At 39.5% G+C, this 21653-nt stretch overlaps 2 protein-coding genes across 4 annotated transcripts in view; one reads left to right on the top strand and one right to left on the bottom strand.

Moving 5' to 3' along the window:
* Positions 1 to 237: 237 nt before the first annotated feature.
* On the bottom strand, positions 238 to 4795 carry LOC103397803 (fructose-1,6-bisphosphatase 1-like). The gene is made up of 7 exons (XM_025053086.1): positions 4477 to 4795; positions 3978 to 4140; positions 3170 to 3262; positions 2904 to 3044; positions 2688 to 2825; positions 2296 to 2415; positions 238 to 870 (listed from the first exon to the last, which is right to left on the bottom strand). The coding sequence occupies exons 1-7, from the start codon at positions 4644 to 4646 to the stop codon at positions 679 to 681; spliced, it is 1017 nt and encodes a 338-aa protein (XP_024908854.1). The 5' UTR covers positions 4647 to 4795; the 3' UTR covers positions 238 to 678.
* A 1355-nt stretch (positions 4796 to 6150) lies between these two features.
* kank1a (KN motif and ankyrin repeat domains 1a) overlaps positions 6151 to 21653 on the top strand; it is a 41115-nt gene continuing 25612 nt past the window's right edge. For all 3 annotated transcript variants that reach the window (XM_008336185.3, XM_008336186.3, XM_008336184.3), the window contains exon 1: positions 6151 to 6485. The gene's annotated coding sequence lies outside the window, so the exon portion shown is untranslated. The remainder of the gene's footprint in view (positions 6486 to 21653) is intronic.

Raw genomic sequence — 21653 nt, 5'->3', positions numbered from 1 at the left:
AGTGGGGAGTGGGCAGGTCAAGTTAGACAATCAGGTGGAAGTTGATTACTCCCCTAAGAAAGTGTGTGTCGACGTGAAGAAGATTTTCTTCAGGACATGTTGTACGATCAGTGGACACGGTTCTTAATATAAGGGGCGAGGCAGACTTTTGGACCATTTGCAGTTGAGGCATTGACCAAAATAATAGCTAAATGACAAACCACAACTTAAACAGAAGCCACACAACAGACCAGAAGATGATTTTTCCTTTTTTCTGATTTATTCAAATTCATCAGTTTTCATTTGCATAGAGGTTGTGTTTGGTCCTTCACACACACGAAGACACACAAGGCACGACTGGAGGTAAAGTGATGAGGAATTCTCTTTGGTTTCATTAGTGCATTTCTTGGAGAGTCTTTTGGCACGACTCTGGTCCTTCAAGGTTCATGATGGGATGTGTGCATTATAGAGGGTTCAGCATTTATGGTCTATGAAAAGGAAAGTTAGGTCCACGTGACCATTTTTGGTCAATTTTTTCTGTAAACCACAGCTTTTACATTACTGATTCAACATTACACCAACTTGTGTTCTTCACAAATACATGTGATACACTCTGTAAGACACGACTGAAGGCACAGTGCGTGTCAGTTAACTGATACTACTTGATGGTGGTTATGAGATTGGAGATTGGGTGTGGCTTCACTTCTTGGCATGTTTCTGACAAATGGCGATGTATTCCAGAACGTCCTCAGGAGAACCCAGGGCCACAGGAGCTCGCTGATGGATACTCTCTGGCTGGATGTCCAGGATGTTCTCCAGACCGGTGGAGGCCATCCCACCTGCCTGCTCTATGATGAAGGCCATGGGGTTGCATTCGTAGAGCAGCCGCAGCTGTGAGTGCGACAGTGGAGGTTAGTTACACATGGGAACAATACTGTTCAGAGCAAACTCTAAGACCAGTGGTTCTCAATTGTTTTCCGTCATGCCCCCCCCTTGGGGACAGAAATGTTTTCACACCCCCCTGCAACCCACACCCCCACAAATTGAAATACTATTGAGAACCTGATAACATGTATATTTTTATCTGTACAAACCACTGTGTGTTTTGCTGCCACCTAGTGTCTAGGAGGCTTGTTATCTGGGGGGCCCCCGCCCCACTATCTGAGAAGTACTGCTCCAAAACTATTAGTTTAGCCTTGTCTAAAACCTTCATACTTTTACCTTTTAATGTTGGGACTCAATCATTGGTGGATTAGAAACAATTTATGATATGTATCCTGTTTACGTCCACATCAGCTACTGAAATAAACCAATAAAAGTTTTACATAAAAGTCTTCATTAACAATACATAACAAACATGTTACTCATTGTAATAACAGAAAACAAAGCAAATAAAATTTATCACATCAAAAGATTTTTCAGAAAAATTAAATGAACAAATTGTGAGAAAATACTTTTAATTTAAGTTTTTCTTTTAAAGTAATAAAAATACAGGTTAAACAGCTTAACTTATCTCCTGAAGGCCACTACAAATGTTAAACTTTGACAAGGTGCATTTCTGTACATAATAGTATTTGAGTCACTTATTAGTCTGGCAAAGGGGAAATTTACAGTGCAACTCTTTGCCACTGACACAGGCTGCCACAGGAGGCGCCATTACCTATATGAGATTACTCTAGGAACTGAAACTCAAAACTCTTATCTTGCAAGGAATGTGTGTTAACAGCTACACTATGGATCCACTACATATTTAATTTTCTAGTTTCTCTACCATTGTAAACATTTATTTTTAAACATCATTATAGTAAAAACAGCCTGAATGACATCAGCCTGAGCTACTAACTCCAGAGAGAGGCTCTTAAAGTGGCATTTTATCCAAATGGAACAAAAAACAAAACAAAACAATGATCCATTGTTCTCAGCCTGTTTTTGAACAAGACATTCACATCTTACATTTCCACAGTGTCAGTGTCATGTTTGGCTTCATTTTGCAATGACTAAAAGGAAGTAAAGAAATAATTGTGACACTGTCCTCTGCCTATATGTTACAATAAGATTTAACCAATTTAAAAAAAAACAAAACGTTATTTTCCCGTGAAATGTGCTCAAGAGCCGAGAATGAATCTGGATGTTTGTCAGTGGTTTCTAGTTAGGTTTGTTGCTAACAACTATGTACTTTTCTTAATCAGCAGTTCAGGAGAAGGTGAACACTGAGATGCAAACATTTAACTATCACTATATTTCTTCGTTTTTACACATGTTTTCTTGTGTTTAATTGTCTTCAGCTCTCACGTGGATAATGACACAGCGACGTACCTTTCCCTTTGGACTCTTCACATTCCCAGGGTATAAAAAGATGCCTCCATACATCAGTGTTCGATGAACATCCGCCACCATGGAACCGATGTAGCGAGCGCCGTAAGGTTCAGAGCCGTCCTGTCATTTACAAGACTGCATTAATCAATTTGTCACACTAGCAAACTAATAAATATTGCAGTTTTCCTGAAACCCATGAGAAATAATTTACAATCAAAAACTATTTTAAAGAAGCGTGTTAGATTCTAAACATAACCCAAAACACTGACTTCAGGAAATACGATTTTTGACCGCAATATACAACTTCACCACTTGGTGTTGCTGCATTTCACCCAATCTCAATTAATTAAAGGCTACCGCTTCCACAACCCACCCATAAATGACTTCAATACCTTAGGGAACTTTTTCTTTTCCAGGTACTCTGTGACAGCGGGGTCAAAGTGCTTTGCGTAGCCTTCGTTCAAACTGTAAATCTTGCCTCTCTTCTTGATCTTCACGTCCCGGTCAACCAGTATAAATTCACCGATTGCCTGATGAGCAGAAACAGAACAATAGAAACGTGCGTCTCCAAACAAACATTATGTTGTTCTGTACAAAGAATAACTGACTGGGTCAAGCATGAAGCAGTTGACTCCGTTGCCGGTGGAGAGTACGATCATGGTGGCGCTGCCGTAAAGAGCGTAGCCGGCTGCGACCAGATCTCTGCCTGGATGCAGGGCGTCCTTCTCACATGGTTCATCGTCTGTGGTCTGGCAGAAACCATACATTATTAATGTTTTTGCTTTTTCAGAGTTTGGAGCAAAAACACTTCATTATTAAGAAATAAATTGACTTATGCAATGATAAAATGGTTTGTTTTGACATTGGCTGATACCTTTTTGTAGATGGCGAAGATGGTACCGATGGAGACGAGGCAGTCGATGTTGGAGGAGCCATCCAGAGGGTCGAAGCAAACGACATACTTGCCCTGAAAGAGGAAAGAGATGATATTTATTTTATTTTTAATTTTTATTGTTAATGAGTTTTACATGATAGGTGTTTTTACATTTCAAATCATGCAACTCATTGGTTCCCAAAGACTGGGCCACGACCCTCATGTGGGTTGCAAGAAATTTTTTTTTGGAATGTCTCACATAGTGTTTCTCAGGAGTTTACGAATAATGTCTACAAACTTGGGTCATGAAGGTTTGTGACTTTTAAAATATGGGTCCCCAGAAAAAAAGTTTGGGAAAACACTGACGTAACTGATGAAGTTTGTCCTTTTTTTTCTTTTATTAGTCATGGACATTTACTTGGAAAAACAAAACTTGCATTCGTTACTGGTGCATGTTGATCCAAAAATTAAGCATTTGCTTATAAAAAATGTTTATATAAAAGTGAAGATCAACTGTACTTTTGTGGTAAAAAAAAGACACCTCTGCTCATCACTCCTCTACCCAAGTACAACAGTGAACTATGTGCAGTGGCCTTTGGATAGTAGTCCAACTAAAAACACTCCTTTTTCCTGCAACTCTGCTTCCTCCTCCTCCTCCTCTTTCTTCCTTATTCATTCATGAATCAGCTTTAACAGTAAGTAGACAAAGATGTTCCTTGTTTGGACAGTGTTTGATTCTGGCTGATTTGGTCTTTTGGGGTTTCTGTGTTCCCAGTACGGCACAGAGACACTCACTACAGATACTCACCCTGTGTTCGGGCTCTACGATGATGGCATTGTCGTTCTCCTCTGACACCAGTACGCAGGAGGTAAAGGAAGACTTGAGCATGTTGATGACCAGGTCGTTGGAGAGGATGTCCAGCTTTTTCACCTGGTCACCTGTTACATTAGTGCTGCCTGCAATGCCGTAGCTGCGGAGACAAAGGGAAGACATCCAGGATGAATATTTAGAGGAAGTACAAATAAAAACCCTTGGTCAACACATAGACACAGGTTCATCATAGGTAACATGATAGGATTCTGAACATGACATGACAGTGAGGTAAAATTGGTTGTTAAAATTTATAGTGTATCATGGAGTGGGCGTGGCGGATAGTTCAGGTATGCGCTTCCTGATTGGCTCACAGAACCAGAATCTTAGGCTCAGTCTTGTGCCAACGTGGGTACATGGAACTGAACTGCACCGTCAGTTTCTTTTTTTTTTTGTGTGAAAACCTTTAAAAACAGTAAAATGTCTGTTTACTCACAGGTGGGCGATCCCTGCTTTCCGCACAGCGCTGGAGATGGCCTTCACGGCCGTGCACAGGGAGTTCAGCAGCGTGGTCAACTCCCCGGTGCCTTTCGCCTTCCTGCCCTCCTCCATGACGAACCGGGTCACGGTGACCACGTTGGTGTCGAATGTTCCTCGGTCGGACATAATGGCAGTGTTGGGTCCAATCAGTCAGAAAGTGGATGTTGTGGTGAGAGGTGAAGTGCGGAACTTAAATGCGTTGTGACGTAGAACTTTGTTGAGGGGTGTGAAGTTGTGACGACCAATGGAAGAGTGAAGGAGGGGCGTGGCCAGTGTGGAAACACGACCCGCTTTGTACACACACTCACCCGCAGAGTGACGAAACGTTCCTGTTGGCAACACCGGGATGTGAGCACGACAATAGCTGCTGCAACTATATCTACAGTTGAAATGTTACTGAGCAAACACGACATGTTGTTCCTGTGCTACAGAGCGTGGATTTAAACAAAAGACTGAACAGTTTCATAATGATTATAACTTTTGATATGGTCTGACTTCACATTCATCTTGTTCTCAGTTATGCAACTGACTCTACATTCTTCGTTTTTTGTATCTTTTTTTCAGATCGAGGATGTTAGACGGACAAGTTTGATGGTTTTCCAATTTTTCAGAATTACAGAAAAAGAACCTGACGCATATTCAACTACTCTAAAATGAGGGGGGAAATATTAATAGAAATAATATAATATTATAGTACGTGGTACTTTACGTGCACTTTATACATAAAATAGTAATCCAACGAATGGTGACTGGAGGTGTGCAATGCGATTTTACCTGTCATACAGAAGAGTCCAGTTATAATCCCCAACCATAATCCATAATGACGTGGGGGCCCTAATGATAGACATTAATTATATATTATATATTTTAAAAAGTTCCTAAACTGAGTTATAACTATGCATTTCGTTTTATATTTTGGCTCCAAACTATGAAAAAACATCATCATCTCTCTGATATGAAACTTTTTAAGACTACACACGATCAAATAATTACAATCGGTGCGGTATATTATTTTTTACTGTCAGTTACCCATTCTATTTCTTCGTTTTTCTAGAGAGAAAACAGCATACATTTATTTATTGACGTTATTACAGGGAATTACCACAAGGTGGTAGTCTTGAGCTAGTTTACGAGTCTTTTGGTTGATAATGTGGTATGGGAAAAAGGTAAAAGTTAAAAAAAAGTTACGTGGCTGGTGTGTTGTTTTTCGCAAGAGGCTGCCTCAAGTGTTGTAGACATCCGAGAAACATTAAACAAGTTTAATCAGACATTAACGTATGTCTAAGACATGTATCAAAGGAGTCAAATGTTGATATTAATGCGCCAATGAAAACTGACCAATTGATTTGAATGACCAAAGGAACTATATTATTCAGCGGATTTTTTTTTTACATTTTACATTACTTTAAAAGATACCTATATTGAATTGTTTTAGATGCACACTTTCAGTTGGGTCACCTCAAGTACCTAATAAAAACAAAGCGTAAAAGGTTGTCGTAAACTGCTGCCGGCTGTCTTGTTTTAACGGCTAGTTCGGGACTCAATTTAACCCGCAGTGGGCCTGCTTTACGACAGGAAGACTCCAGAGTAAATATCCTGTTGATTACGCCACTAAAAGTAGGGCATCGGCAGGTAAGCTGCACCTGTGACATTCACGGAGCTTCCTACCGACGCACTGTGGACTCGGGTTGTCCGGACACCAACTGCGCATGTCCACCCCCATGGAACGAGTTAATGCTGAAGCGGACAAGTACAAAGAGGCTGCTGCTGCTGGGGACGGGACGTGCACGGAGACACAGGACCTACCTGTTGTTTCTACACTTTATCGTGACTTTAGTACTTTATGAGGACGTTTAACCAACAGGGACTTTAACTCCACGGACTTTCACAGTCCACCGACTCTACACAGTGGTGAAGGCGTTGTGTCCAAAGCCACAGAACTGCCTGGAAAACAGTCGGAATCTGGTAAGTTAAACGCGGCAACTGGCAAAACTGTAAATTGCAATTGTCCTCCAGTTAAAACTTAAATACTTCTCATTTTAGTGTGACGCATGTAGCTTCTGCTGTTAGCACGGTGTTTTTGCGGCTGTCCTCCATGTATTTTCCATGGTCAGGTGGCCATGCAGCGACCAGACAATCTCATGAAGCGCAGCAGGTTAATCTGGATTAATCTGGACGTCCGTCACGCGTGTTCGCGCCAAGCAGGTGTCGTAGAATTTCAAGGAGTCCCTAACATGTTGCAACACGAGTGGAACTTTGTCCTCGAGGTGCTGGCAAACGTGGAGTCGAATGTCTTTATATTAAGGTTTAACTCGGTTGTTTGTGTAGGTTCTCAGTCGTCGCGGTCAGTTTAAATGGAATGAAGAACAGACCAGTCAAGTTTCACCTCTCATCCAAGAGGCTTCATTCGGTATTCGTTCTTGTTGTTGTTTTTCTAACAGATATTACTCTGTTAAAAGTAACCTATCTCACGTGACCTGGTAATCCATCACCACACAATGATTTATGATTTACTTTCAAGTGGGATTAAGCAGTTCAAATGAAGTTCAAATGAAGTTAGGTAATCCATAAAACTTTCCTTCACGGGAAAAAAACATGCAACCCCTTTTTTTTACACGTTGGTATGATTAAAAATATATATAGCGTGTCCTTATATGATCACGTGACCCTACAGAAGCCTCCCTGCAGGGATGAATGTCTGAACCAAGTCTTCCCTTATTTGACAGTGGTTCAACATGAAATACGATGTATTTTCCATTAATATACATTTAGGTCATAAAGTACATTGGTGTCAGGCACCAGCAGATCACTTCTGTTTGTATCGCCAGTACCACCACATGGTTTAACACACATTTATGTTGTCAGTATATTGAGGGAAATCACATGTTGCTTCCATTACACATTCTTAATGTGATTTGAGTACAAACAATATCAGGCGTGGGGAAACTTTTTGACTCATGGGCCACAATTGGTCCTAAAATTTGACAGGTCAGTGAGGGCAGGTCAGGAGCAGATAGATGGAGCGTTCCTGTGAACTTAGATAAATGACATGTAAAATCATACATAAAAGCTAAAATGCTTTTAGCCTTATTTACGGAAAATGTGGGCATAGCCGAGAAAAGGCAAAAGTATAATCACAATACAAACAAATTATATAATTTGGACACGTTTGGCAGGCTGGATTACACAGCCGAACGGGCTGCATCTGGCCCCCAGGCCGTAGTTTGTCCATTCCTGAACAATAATTTTGTACTTATATTTTTAATCATGAACTGTGTATTATTGCATAGCGGCATTCACATTCAAGTGTGTGATATATTTAATGTTTAATGTGTATACTTTTAACAGTAGGGAACAATTTATTTTAGTATTTTGAATATCCCTCCCGATCTCTTGTTCAAGTTACCGTGACTGTTCGACTACATAAACCTGACATGTTTAATTCCCTGACATTTGTTTCTTGGACTGTAAAGAAGCTTTGTTTTCCTGTGCCTTGTCGGTCTGCTTCACGCTCTCAGACCCTAGTGGTGGTTGGTACATCAGGCTCAGTAACACCCGGGGACACACATCAGCGAGCCAGGTCAGGTCATCAAGCCTGTGTGGACATATGGCAGAAGTTTCTCAATTAACGCCTCGGTGAGACCAGCCTTCTGTCCACATGATGAAAGCCTGGCCTCCCCTGCTCAGAAGTGTCACCCTACAACCACTGCCTCCCTGTGATTATGACTCCCATCTTCTCACTGTTTGTTCAGAGCAAATGACTTCCACTCTGCTGCGTTGTCCTGGTGGGCTGCACATCTCTGCCAGCTTCGCCTTTCTGCAGGCTTGCTGCTGTGGTGTTTTCTCTGTAATTTTAGGAAGCTGATTTGTGCTGAGTAGTAATTTTAGTTTTTGGCCTCACATCTGTGTCTGCTCCTCTTCCACATGTGCTTCTCCTGCTCCCTTTTTTGAGATACTTAAAGGGCCTTTTTCACATCTAGCATTTGTGTGAAGTTTTTTTTTTTTTTCTCTCCCCGTAGAGCGAACCCCGACAAACCGTTGTAAGTGGTCTCGGTGCCCGTCTGTGGAGTTGTTGCAGCTGTTTGGGTTTTTAAATGTGGGATGAAGACCTCAGTGAGCCTCAGGGTCTGCCCTGTTATTATAAACTCAACATACTTTATATAGTAAATCCACCAACACTAAATACAACATTTGATGAAAATGAAATGTGTTTAGTGAGATAGGAAGGTAAGGTAAGAGGCACCATTTTGGAGTCCTTTATGTTTGTACCTTTAAAGTACATATAAATATGTAGTTCTGATTCAAGAGTTTTAAATAAAACAAATATTTTTTAAATAACAGTATGTCTTTGATTCATTAACGAACGAGACATTACAGGATGTCAGCGTTAATTCTAATGAGGTTCTGACATTGTACAGACCAGATAAACAATTTAAATTTAAATAAAAGAGTGTCAAAACATTTTTCGTTATTCCTTTAGAGTAGCGTAAACTACATTTATATGACGTGAAAAAGTCAAAACTTTTGTTTTTACTGATTAACTTATACTGTACAATATTTGAATTCTATGGTAGAATTGATTAGAAAACTAAACACAAAATAACAAACTAACTGATTTAAATGAAGATTTGCAGTAATCGGCTTCAATCTTCTGCCATTAATACACACCGGGTCTCATTTAAAAAAACAACAAGGACAAACACATAAAACCCCAAGTGGAGGAAGCTCATGTCTGGCTGATTGTAGACTTGATAACCTCTGATTGCCTTAAAGCTAGCTAGAAATAAATGCTCCCATCAGCTGCAGGTTCCTGTGGTCTGTTGTTGTTGACCTTGTGTGAAAAGACAAAGGCAGTGTTGATGAAAAGTGTCACATTAAATGTAAAAATGATGAGAGGTCCAAATCTCCACTGGAATATTCCCTCTCCTCGGCCCGGCTCAGGTTTCCTAGCCTCTCGGTTGCTTGATTTGTCGTTTGATTCGGCCGTGCGTGCTGCAGCCTGTGTGAGATTTCTTCTCGAAGGAACATTGTTACGAGCGAATACAACTGAAAAGAAGGTATTTGTGTGTGTGCGCAGCGGGGATTAACCCCCGGCTAAACCCTGAAGTGTGTTTCACAAAGATGTTTTGTTTCCTGGTATGTTAATCCCTGTTCTTCCCGTTGAAACTCTTCTCCTTCATTACGTGCTCATTATTTCACCTGTGATCAATAGAAATCCAATCGCAGTCATGTGGTTCAAATGAGAATTTATTTCCTTTTTCCGCTTGTTTATTATCTTTCATGATGTTTACACAACATTTTGCAGCTACTCTCTTATCGGACTGAGTCACTCCGACTGTTTTTCCAACTCTCACATGTGGTTTTTTTTTTTACCAGCTTGTCAACACGGAATATATAGACTCCTGGATCGACTTAATGTAATATGATCAAAATTTTATTTCATTAGTCCGATCTTCAGTCGACACCGTAGTAATCGTGTTGTTGTTCTCACCTTACATCTGCACCGGGGGCAACAAACTCAATCATTAAAGGGGCCATTTCTTGCCTAATGAGCGTCTTTATCATTTGATGAAATAAATCGTACATCTATAAGATGCCCTGAAGTACGAGTCCTCTGTACTTGACTTGACTTGTTTTGATATTTGATCTCAACTGGAGCAGTGCCACGAAAATGGGTGGGAGGAAACTCCAATTATCTTTCTCTGCCTTACCCACGCCTCGAGGGAAGTGAAGATGATATTATATTTTCCCCTCCAACGCTGAAAAGTGCTATCAGTCCATTGCTCACACCCATTTGATTGTTCTGCTTAAATAGTCAGCGATATTTTTTTTTTTGTGGCTGGAATTCTTTTCATCCTCACATTTGAGTGAGTTTTTTTCCCTCCTTTTTTCCCCCCCTCCAACACTGCAGGCTTCTTGTATATGTTCTTGAACTTGAAGTACTGTAGTTACAGATATATGAGATCAGAAATTTTTCAAGAGACGGTGAATTTCCCTTCTGGTTGTTGAAGCATCTAGTCTGCGGGAAATAAAAAGGTTTGGCTGAAGTGGGGAGGAGTAGAAATAACTTTCCTTTTTATAAAAAATGGTCCAGTTGATGCTGTGATAATCTCTCTGCTATGCAGGCTTGTATAGACTTTGCCCCTTAAGTTTAAAAAAAAAAAAAGAAAAGAAAAAGTGAAGGTGAGACCGAGAGCTATGTTTCAATGAAAAACACATGACACAAAGGTTGTGTTGTAGAAGGTACAAATATCAACCACTTTATGTAGTATGTACTTTAGATCTGGGAGTATTGTCTTGCTGAGAGCTCTCTGAAGTTGCAGCTATGATATTTGTTGATGAATGAATTCTTTATGCTGGAAATTAATGATTAAACTCAGACTTTGGATCAACAAGGTACAATAATTGCTTTAAAATGCTTTTTTCATAAATCATTTTTTATGCACTACAGCCTCATAAATGGAAACTAAATTCACGTACTGGTAATCTGAACAATAATCTGGTAACCAGATTATAGTTGCGATTATTCTTTGTTTAAATCAATCCCCAAGAAAACGTGACGAGAAAATTGAAGGATTTTAATCCACGTTTGAACAGTGAACTGGGCAGAGTTTCCTTTGTAATCACAAGAGAGTTAAAAAAAATAAATAAAATGACAACTTGACTCATGCATCTTTATAATCTAAGACCTCCGGTCATTAAGATCTGCTGAGTTTGCTGAGAGAGTTCACGGCTGAGAGAATCCCAGACTCTCTGACCACTGGTCACCAGCCTGCTCATGTTGCAGTCTCCCTCACTGGTTGGTATTGTCGTGTTACAGTGTGTGTGTGTTTGATGAGAGGAGAGGCTGTGTTGTGATTGGCTCAGATCGCAGCCTCAGACACCAATGAGTGACGTCTCGTTGTTAATCCCACTTTTCTTCCGGGGATGTTTTTTTGTGTGTGTGTGTGTGTGGCTGGACTGGGATCAGTCTGTGAGGTGAAGCTGAGGGGAAACGATCCAGAAAACTTAGAGACACGTTGACAGCAGGAGGAAGGTGAGTTTGGAGGAGTTTGTTCTCTTTGAATGTCGATGACGCTCGGTGCCATGTCATCCTCATGGTACTTAATCGGATGCTGCGTTTAACCTAACACACATCAGTTAATGATAATAATGATGACGGTAATTAGAAGTAATTGCCAGATACAGATGCATGTAATGCATTGACAAATGTGGTAACCCGCTCCAAACACTGCGTCTTAACGGTACCATGTGCTGTGTAACATATTCAGTGACATGCCTTAGAATCACACTTCTATTCTGACTGTGTTCAAACAGTAACTTTTAACACGTATCTTTATCGTATGTAGTGACTTCCAACGGAAGTTCAGTCTTTTCAGATCCTGACTGTGTAGTAACAGGACTTTGAATTTGAAAATATGGAAAAAAGGACTTATTTGCTTATTCAAAGAAGACGTAGCTCAGAGTGTGGCAACACATCCTCGGTCTGGTTAAATAAAGTATAAATGCATGCAAGCATTTGTAGTTTTTTTTTTGCAAAATAAAATAAATATAATCTTGTGGAGAACAGAACTCTTTTTTTTTTTTTAATGAAATTAGATTTTTTTTTTTTAAATGGTGACAGAGTGCTGGTTTACTTTTTGGTGTGGAACCACCACTTGGTGGGAGCAGCACATGTGATATCTGTGTGATGGGGTGAGCAGGGACCAGATTCTGGTTTAAAGCCTTGTGAGCAGAGTGGGGGATTGTTGTGTCTTCAGCTGCTGCTCCACACATTCCAAGTGAAGATCCAGTCACCCTGACCTAACGCTTGACTGAACACTGAAGTAGTGAGCAGATTTGGGTGAAGAGTATTGGTGTTTTTATTTCCTTTTTTTTCTTTGTCTATTTTAGAGAGTGTGTGGATGTTAAAAAAAACCCCAACAAATAGTGGCTACAAGTGTGGTTTAATTTGGCTACAAATGAATCTCAATAACTTTTCAAGGATAAGAAGAGTATGTAGATGTTATTAAATGTACTAGATCAGTGGTTCTCAAATGTCTGAGAACAAGTTTGAGAAAAAAATTTATATTTTCACGTTTACATTTTCAATTGAATAAATCTGAAACATACCATGCACAATTAATACAACATTTAAACATAAACATTTCTAAACATCTCTCCTGTGGTGGAAGCTAACAGTGAAGGTCTATGCTGCTATATTCTAATGTTGGTCATCATGGTGGTACTCAGAGAGATCAAGGTTTTCTCAGGTGGTACAGAGTAGAAAAAGTGGAAGAGAACCACTGCACTAGATAAAAACTTGAGTTTTAGTTGAGTTGTCAGACGGTCAAATCTCTGCTGGCTCTTGAAGCCATCTGTATCCACACGCCTTTGATTCAGTCAATGAACGTCTTCCTGACAAAAAGGGTCAAGAGTTTCTTGGTAAACTGTTAAAAGTGCAGCAGTAAATGATTTCCTCTTGCGGTCGGTGGGGCTTTATTTACTGTGGAGTCTGGCTCCCTGCTGACACCATTGATCTTATCTGCCGTGGTGGAAGCTTCTGTGCTGCTGCGGGGACGCCACATGAAGGTCTCCATATTACAAGGCCGCGTTTACGGGACACCGTATTTCAACACCCAGCTTAAATTATAGAGCGTGAATGTGTGCGTGTTCTGTAATCAGCAACGTGAGGACCCTGAGTGACTGTGAGGTGTTTGCTGCTTCGTTTCTACCGTTTTTTGGTTTTTTTTTGTTGTTTTTTTAGATGTTGATGATCCAGTTTTGAATATTTAATACTCAGCCTCTGACTCTAAAGTTCACCACTGAGCTGTTGCGAAGTCAGCTTGACAAAGGCCTCTCGGGTTTCAGTTTCCACAAAGTGACCCATCGCTATGGCAACATGTCCACGGGTTGTCTGACCGATCCCATGTTTACCCTTGTGGTCCTGCTGCCTGTGACGGTCATCATTATTATACAAGTTTTTACAAGTATTGTAATATTTTCATTGTTATTATTGTTCTCTCTCTTAATAATTGCAGATTAGTGATTGTTTATTTGAATGAATATTGTGTAGTTTATCTTTTCTGGTATTGTTGGTTGTACTTCAAAAAGCAGCTTGCCACATGGAGTGGTACCACGACTGTAGCTGCACTGGCCTCTGCCTGAGTCACGCTGACCACAGTGTGACACTCATTTTCACATAACCGACCCACACACAGACCCACACACCAGGCTGTGTCTAGAGACATATCAACAGTTCTGTTTTCCTGCGAAAAAAAGAGATGACGATGATGATGATTGTCAAACTCATCAGGAGATAACCAGCTGGTTTTAGTGGCCCACATGAACTACATTAAATGAGCCACAGCTGAGGTGTCCATACGACAGAATTCTGTCGCTCATTAAAAAGCACTTGATAATTTGGGCATTTTTAAGTGGCAAAAAGTGCAGCAGGTTGTTGTTGTTTTTTTTTTTTTTTTTTTTTTTTTTTGCTGCTGGGCCATCTGTGCAATAACCACTACTGCTGTGTGAGATAATTTGACCTCTTACTTTATTTACGTGCTGTAGCATTTGAAAAATAAAAAACAAAATTTAAAACATATACAAAAAAAACTTAATGAACCACTAATACAGCCACAATAGCTCTGCAGCATCCAGTGCCTAGCCCCTCATTTTGAGAACCAATGTTTTAAGGTCTTCTTCCATTACATTACCAGACCTATTTTTTTTTTAACGTATCAAATTATGTGTATTATTTATTTTATACACTGTACATACAGTATCTGATGAAGGGGAAGAAATGACATATGTCAGAAAACAACAGTCCAGCTAAAACAAGAACATATATATTGAGGTGTATTGTACATGTAGTTTGAGTAGAGACACACACACACACACACACACACGGTGAAAACTTTTATCCAGCAGGTTATCAGCTCATCATCATTGTTGTTTTATCCCTCCTCCCTTTCCTTCCTTTCTGGCTGTGTTTTGCATATTCAGTGACATCTGTCACCAGGAATCTCTCCACGCCAGTGATGATTGTCCGGCCCCTCCCGACCCTCCCCGCGCTCAGCAAAAATAATAATGTCAGAGTACGGGTCAGCACTCAAGTCAATATTTGCTCATGGGTAGTCCCTTCTGGGCAGAGTTGTCTCTTTTAGGAAAGCTTTGAGTCATTAGAATGAATGAAGGCGAGTTGTTGTGGTGGAAATAGAATCGTAGCATTTGGTTTCTATAACTGTATTTTTGTTTGTGTGTTATTTTGGGGGCCTGGGGAGGCCATTTTTGTTCATTTAAAGACAGGAAATTATAAAATAGCTTCAGACTGTTGATTGGACATTTGTGATTTTCTCGATCGCTCTTCGTCTATGGGTTTTAATTGAAGTTGTATTATTTCCACCTACCAGGCCTGTTCTTCACTTCTAAATATTTCCGCCTTGAAGTGTCCTGAACTTTATGTTAATTTTAGATGTTCAACCACCAACCTCATTTTCAACGACTTTGAACGTTCATTCATTCAAACCTCCCTGCCTGTGCAGTCTGGCAGTGAAGTGTGGGTCGTCCTTATGAACACAGTGAGCCACAGTGTTTCCAGTGGAATGTCAGAGCTATTGTTAACTAGAATGACTCCAACTGAGAAGACACCCCCCCACCCCTCCCAGCCTCCTCCTCATCCCATCACTGCCAACATAACACAATGTGTTGCATTATACCTATGAAGGCATGCTTCTGTTTTCACAGCCTCTGACCTTTTGACCGTAGGCCCAGGCCAAGATAATGAAAAGGATGACACGGAAGTTATTAGTTATCCCAATACTCCACACAGCTGCTGAGCTGCAGTGACAGCCGATTGTTTGGAATTTCCCCTTTTTATTTCCGACGTCTCTCTTCACCTTATTCCAGTATTTACCACAACCTGAACTGTTGGTTCAAACTGCAATAAAAAGGCAACACAAAATATTATGATTAGATTTATAGAAAAATAACAGGTGTTGTATTTAGATATTATACATGGGGGATTGCATTACGCTGCCATCCCACCAGGGGGTGTAGCCTTCTGCAGTTGTTTGCTTTGTAGTAAAAAGTGTTACATGCAAAAAATGGGTTTGTGGCCAAAGAAAGTGGGGAAAAAGAAGCTTTCCATTTAAAAAAAACAAAACAAAAAAAGTTTTGAGTTTCATTAGGAATGTCTTTTCAAAAGTTTCTTCTCTTCCGTTTTACTGTTACACGTCTTTTAATCTCTTTTGTGCAACATCTCATTTCACTGGCGCTTTAATGGAATTATACCTCATTGTTCCCTCCTCATCTTTTGTGCTTTTATTTCATTCAGAACTTCACTCTTAACTCCCTCTCCATTCTAACAGTGGTTTTGAGAAACACCTGTTATCATGTGAGTTGGACTCTTTGAAGAACTATTACTGTTTATGGATGTACCAATAACTGTCCACGCTATTGTTCAATACATATAAAAAAAGTGATTTTGTTTTTGTCAGTTGACCTTATTTTAACATCTGTGTTCACTACAGGACAATATAAAAACCTTGATAATTACTGCTATTTTGTAATTCTGTGGAGTTTTTCTCCAGGTCGTCTGGCTGGCTGAGCAGTGATAATGGAAAGATCCCGCAGATTAAGTATGCTCGATACCCCAGATAATAAACGACAGTGTTGACAGTTAAGCAGTTCTTACACACTGATGTCACCACATTAAGCACCGTGGCCCTGATTTGTCTTTGAGAAACAATGAGGCCAGCTGAGAGTGGGTGGGGTTCACAAAAGACAGTTAGCATCGTGGCCAGCTGGGGCCGAGACTCTCAACAGATGCTCATGAATATTTTCCAAATTTTGTTTGTGATTTAAAAAAAAAAATCAAAGTATTTCTTTTAGAACAAAGCAACTCAACTACCAAATATATAAAACTACTCAAAGTAGTTTTATATATAAAACAAGTTGCGTTAAAAACGTAAACGTGTTTATCTTTTAACCTCAAAGTTAGCTTTCACACGAAGATGCAACGTTTTATCAGACGATGCTGTAAAAGCATCCTTTCTACTTCTGACTTTTTAAAAACTGATTTGTCTTTGTTGCACATACTATTCCACGGTTTGTTCTGTAGCCTGTCTACATATTTGTGTAGCCAGTTGTGGCACAGAATGTTTATTATTCCGCTGTTTTATTCACGTCACGGTCAAATGTTAGCGCCTAGGCATCAGTCCCGTTCCGCAGGGATTCTTGATTGTCTTTTGTTCTCTACACCTGAACCGTAGCGCAGCTGGGACCGCAGCCACCAGAGATGAACATGTGGCTCTTTACATGAGTGTTGACAGATTTTGAAAAAGCAACTCTGTTAAAGAACTGGTCTGCGCTCCGCTCATCAAACTTGGTGTAATCATAGAAAAACGAGACTCATTAAGGAGAACAATAATTACTCCTCAAGGAAATATTCTTTATTCAGGACGACTTGTTAATCTTAATTTAATGACTAGGTTGACGACATTGAAAACATTGAAAAACTTTTTTCTTACGTAGACCAGTTTGAAAATGTTTCATCGCTGCAGTCTCTGTAGTTTCTTTATCCTTTATCACTTCCAGGTGCTTTGGTCTGAAAGATCACCTAACCTTGTGTAGTGTCTTTGTCTCAGCAACTGTTTCTTTCTTCCATTCCACCAAATTATACAATATTAAATATAAAACTGTTATTCTAATTGAACAAAGTAAATAAAACTACACATCAGTGCAATTTTCCCACAAATTACTCTGGACCTAGTGGGGGCCCTGCCCCCTACATTGGGTTCCAATGTATTTTACTGTTGAAATCTTATATAAATTATTTACATCTCTTTTAATTAGGTGTTGTCATTTATTGATACTTCCATCATGCTCCACCTCATAGATCCAAACAATCATTCAGATTACAATTTTATTTATTTATTTATTAATTTCATTTTAGGCTGCTTTGTCAAAGTTTAGCTCAGCTCCTCACTGAGTTCTATATCCAGGAGCCTAATTAGCTTGTTCCTCATTGTCTGGCTGTCAGAGGAGAAGGGCAGTGGTGAATCTCATTGGTCCGTCTCCAAAAGGTCAGCAGAGTGGGCCCACTTGGCACAAAAGCAAACATGGGAGCACTTAGGATGGAGAATTCCTCTCACAAAGACTCTTTAAATGAGCTGATCACAGAAGGGAAAGTTGTGGGAGTGACATTTGCTTTACGGCCCTCGACTCTTCGCAGACACCTCGAAAAAAGGTGATTTTTATTTATTTGTTAAAAACTATCAGTATTTTGAGATGTAACAGTGAAACAGTAGCAGCTAAAGATGAACATAAACTTAACATGCAGTACGTCTATGTCTCAGATGGTAGTTTAGAATGAGTTTTTGTGATTGAGATTTGTGTAGAGAGATTTATAGCAGCAGGGACTGTGAGGAACACTTAATTTTTTTGTTATTTAAACCATTGTTTCCCAAAGACTGGGTCGCGCCTTTCAGGGTTTTTTTTTGTTTTTTTTCTTGGGTCATCTCACATCATGTTTCCCAGGAGTTTACCAATAATGTCTATTGACTTGGGTTGTGAAGATTTGTGACTTTTAAATTATGTGTCCCAAGTTTGGGAAACACTGGTTTAATATTTTGAATCAATGAAAAACTCTTGGCAGAAATATGCATTTCTGTTGAATGCTCCATGTTCATATTTGCAATTTTACCATAAATTTTAAAAGTTAGATGGAAGGATTATGCAGATTTAATCAAGTATTTGTGTCAGAAAAGTGTGTGTTGATGTGTTTTTAGTTGGACTTGCTGCCTGGTACACAGTGTTCTTGTTTGGGTGGTAGGTGATGTTCTCCAGTCCCTGGAGATCCCAATCCCTCCACCATGGTGGCTCCACTCAAGTGCTAAACAAACAAGTGGCTCCAGCCTGTCCTTGGTCAAGTGTGGGCTGCATGGAGAATGGTATACATGGGGGGGACAGGGAGGGAGGTGCGGACGGAGGATGACTGGAGTCTGAATCAGAGCGAGAGGTGCGATAAAGATGGAGGGTTAGCAGCCTGTGTTTGTGTGAGGAAGAGTGGACGTCTTAGAATGTCCATGTTCGAGCAGGGATGTTGGACAGAGGCCGAGACAGAAGGGTTCAAAACCTCCTGGAATGGTCGTGTGCTGGTGTTTAGGGTCTGGTTCTAAATCAGCAGCTTGGGTCAGTGAGGCTGCTGAAATAACACAGTATCGTTTTCAGCATTTTAATTTAAACACCAGAGGTTTGAAGGAGTAGCAGCTCAGTCACATGTTAGACACTGATCTGGAGGCTCTTCTCATTTTGTTACTGGTTTGAAGGATGGATAATTATATTATTAAAAACAAGTTTAATTCATTTTTAAAGTGTTAAATTTGCTGCACTCAGTGTGATAGTCAACTGTTGCCTCAATAAAACTTGATTGATTTTTGTCTTGAAAACACAGTCCTGCAAATACATTAGAATTTTAATGACAAAACTGAGTGTGTTTAAAAATATTTCTGTGGTTGTTTTTGTAAGTTCAGGGTCAAAATGCTTGCTCTCCTTATCAGACATTTGTCCCCTCCAGGGGGCAGTGTTTTCACAGAAACAAGAAGATGAGGAAAGGTTGAAAAGAGATTGTGGAGAAAATCTCAACTCAGGTCAAAATAACCTGGTACATGTAAACTATTTTCTACAAGGTTGAGGTTCTGACAGAAAATATTTTCACATCAAACTATGTTGATGAAGACATAATAAAACCTTGGCTCAGACTAACTTCTCAGAACTAGCAGGTTGTTTGTGTTTTTACCGCTGACGCAAAAGGGAATCTCAGTTAAAACAAAAGAAAAAAAAAGAAGAAGAAATAATTCTTTAAACTGCTTGATTAAATATGAAATGTGTGTATGTTAGTGGGTAAACTATCAGGCTGTCGTTCAACAGAGATGATGGTAAATGTATGAACTCATTCATTGAGTGCTGCAAAATGAGTGTTTTTCTTTAGTCTTTTGCACAAACACTCATGTCAACAGATTGTGCCGGTACATCATCTGGTTTGGATTTGACCGTCTCACTCCAGATTCTTGCCAGGTGACAGTGGAGCTCTGAAAGAACAACTGTCAAGATCTATCAGCTAACCTGATAAAGCTGTGTCTTTAAATAGTGTTTCAGATACGTGTCTTAAATTTGCTCTTCTCCCTCCTCTGAATGAAATAAGATCTCGTAAAAGCCTCCGACATAAAATAGATTTCATTCCAATCTATCATAAAATATGAACTTCAGTCAAAGAAAATGTCCGTTACATCCTGTTTATATTGATTATTATTACTATAATAGATTTTTGTTTAAATTATTTACACATCATATTTCCATACTAGTCATTTTCTAATGTTGTATTGTTCCAAATCGGAGAGCGTCATGTCCAATTTAAAAAAAAAAAAAAAAAAATCAATTGAAAATCTGTTCAGGAGAAACATCTTCTCCTCAACTAAACACCATCCCCCCCCCCCCCCCCTCCTCCGTCCTTAGTTGGACTCTGAATTCCACGTTTTTCATTCTTTTTCTAAACCTTCACCACATTTGCAAATCATTTTAACTGATGTGGATTTTGTAAACAGTAGTGTGTGTTTTAGATTTACATTTCTGCTGGATTTAAATGTGTCTCGCAGATGCTGTGATATAACGCTCTGTAATTTTAGCTTACCGTTCCCGAGGTTGGACGTCTTACACACTCTCAGATTTATATGAAATAAAACGTATCTAGGTTAAAGATAAAATGAATGAGAAGTATCTGGGGATATGATGACAGGGTTGTGTGTATGATTATCTTTGGATTCTCATAATGACGGCCATTACGGAGCCAACGCTCGCCTGCGTTTGAACGCCGTGTTTATCCCTTTGCACCGGGCCTGTGGGCCTGAGCAATTGTTCCTCTGTTTTGTTAGCCTCGGATAGTATTTAATTTAATTTTTTTCTTGTTTGGACCAGTGGCTGAAGATGACTCTGAAGTGGAGCTTTGTTTATATTTGTGGTGCTGATGATTTCACCCCAGGTAAAAATGACGTAGTTTGTTTGCAGGGTTGAAAATTCTGATGTACATACTTTTTTGTCTAAACCATACGTAGCGTGTGCTGCTGGAAGAACGATTTGTCATCAGGGAGATTTAAAAGTCAGTTCTATTTTGTGTGCTGTTAGAATTTTATCTAAGATTGATGACCTCTGGTGGTGTGAGAAGCCGAGAGATGCATTTTTTTCTTCTTTTTTGTAAGAAGCAACAGTTCTTACATTCTTAGAAGCAGCAACATGCTCTGAGTTTTCAGGTGACATTTCTATCTGGATTTTAACTGTTTTTTTCCCTCTCTCACTCAATGTTGTATAAATGTACAGTTTATTTCCTTGTTTTGTTTTTGTTTTTTCCACCTAAATTGTAGCTGCCACCACAGTGATGCTTAGCTTCTCATCAAGTACTTTACGATGTTTGATGAAAGCTTTTTTTACTCTCAGATAAATTATTATGTTGCTGTGTTTGAACTGCAGGATTCCAGTCTGTGTGTTTATCTCATCATGTGCAGATGTAGTGTACACAGTGTACACTGGCGAGTGTGTCTGTTATCACATAGTATTCTGCTCATAAATGCTGTTTTATTGAAGGCATTTCCACTTGTCATATCTATTATAGTCTGTCATATTCTGCCGTCATTTACACAGAGGTCATCAGAGGTCAGGTGTTTATTTAGTGACTGATCAGTGCCTGAAATATCTAGTAATTGATCAAAAAATTACATTTTTTTAAAAACTCATTTTTATTCTTTCACTTTGTGCTCTAATCTGGCTGTTTCTTTTGTGTTTATAGTCTTGATATTTGCTAAATTAGTTCAATAACTTTGGTTAAGGACCCTTTCTTATTAATGTAACTGTTTGTTTGTTGACCACTCAACGCTGTAACCCTTCAGTTAAAAGAAGACCTCCAGCTCTCCAAACCTAGTAATAATTCGTAATATGTTTAATTTGATAAAAAAGATGTTTTATTTTTAAAATTGATCAATCCTTAACAGCCTTCTAACAGATCAGTGTGACACTCCCGGTCCGCAGTACTCACTGACTGGTCCTTGGTACGAAAAAGTTTGGCGATCTCTGCTCAAATGCACAGCCAGTTTGGGGAAAGAG

Source organism: Cynoglossus semilaevis, chromosome Z (genome assembly GCF_000523025.1).
Source record: "Cynoglossus semilaevis isolate Cse_v1.0 chromosome Z, Cse_v1.0, whole genome shotgun sequence".
Classification (NCBI taxonomy): domain Eukaryota; kingdom Metazoa; phylum Chordata; class Actinopteri; order Pleuronectiformes; family Cynoglossidae; genus Cynoglossus; species Cynoglossus semilaevis.
The sequence above is the reverse complement of the archived record's forward strand: the minus strand, read 5'-3'. Positions and strand labels throughout refer to the sequence as shown.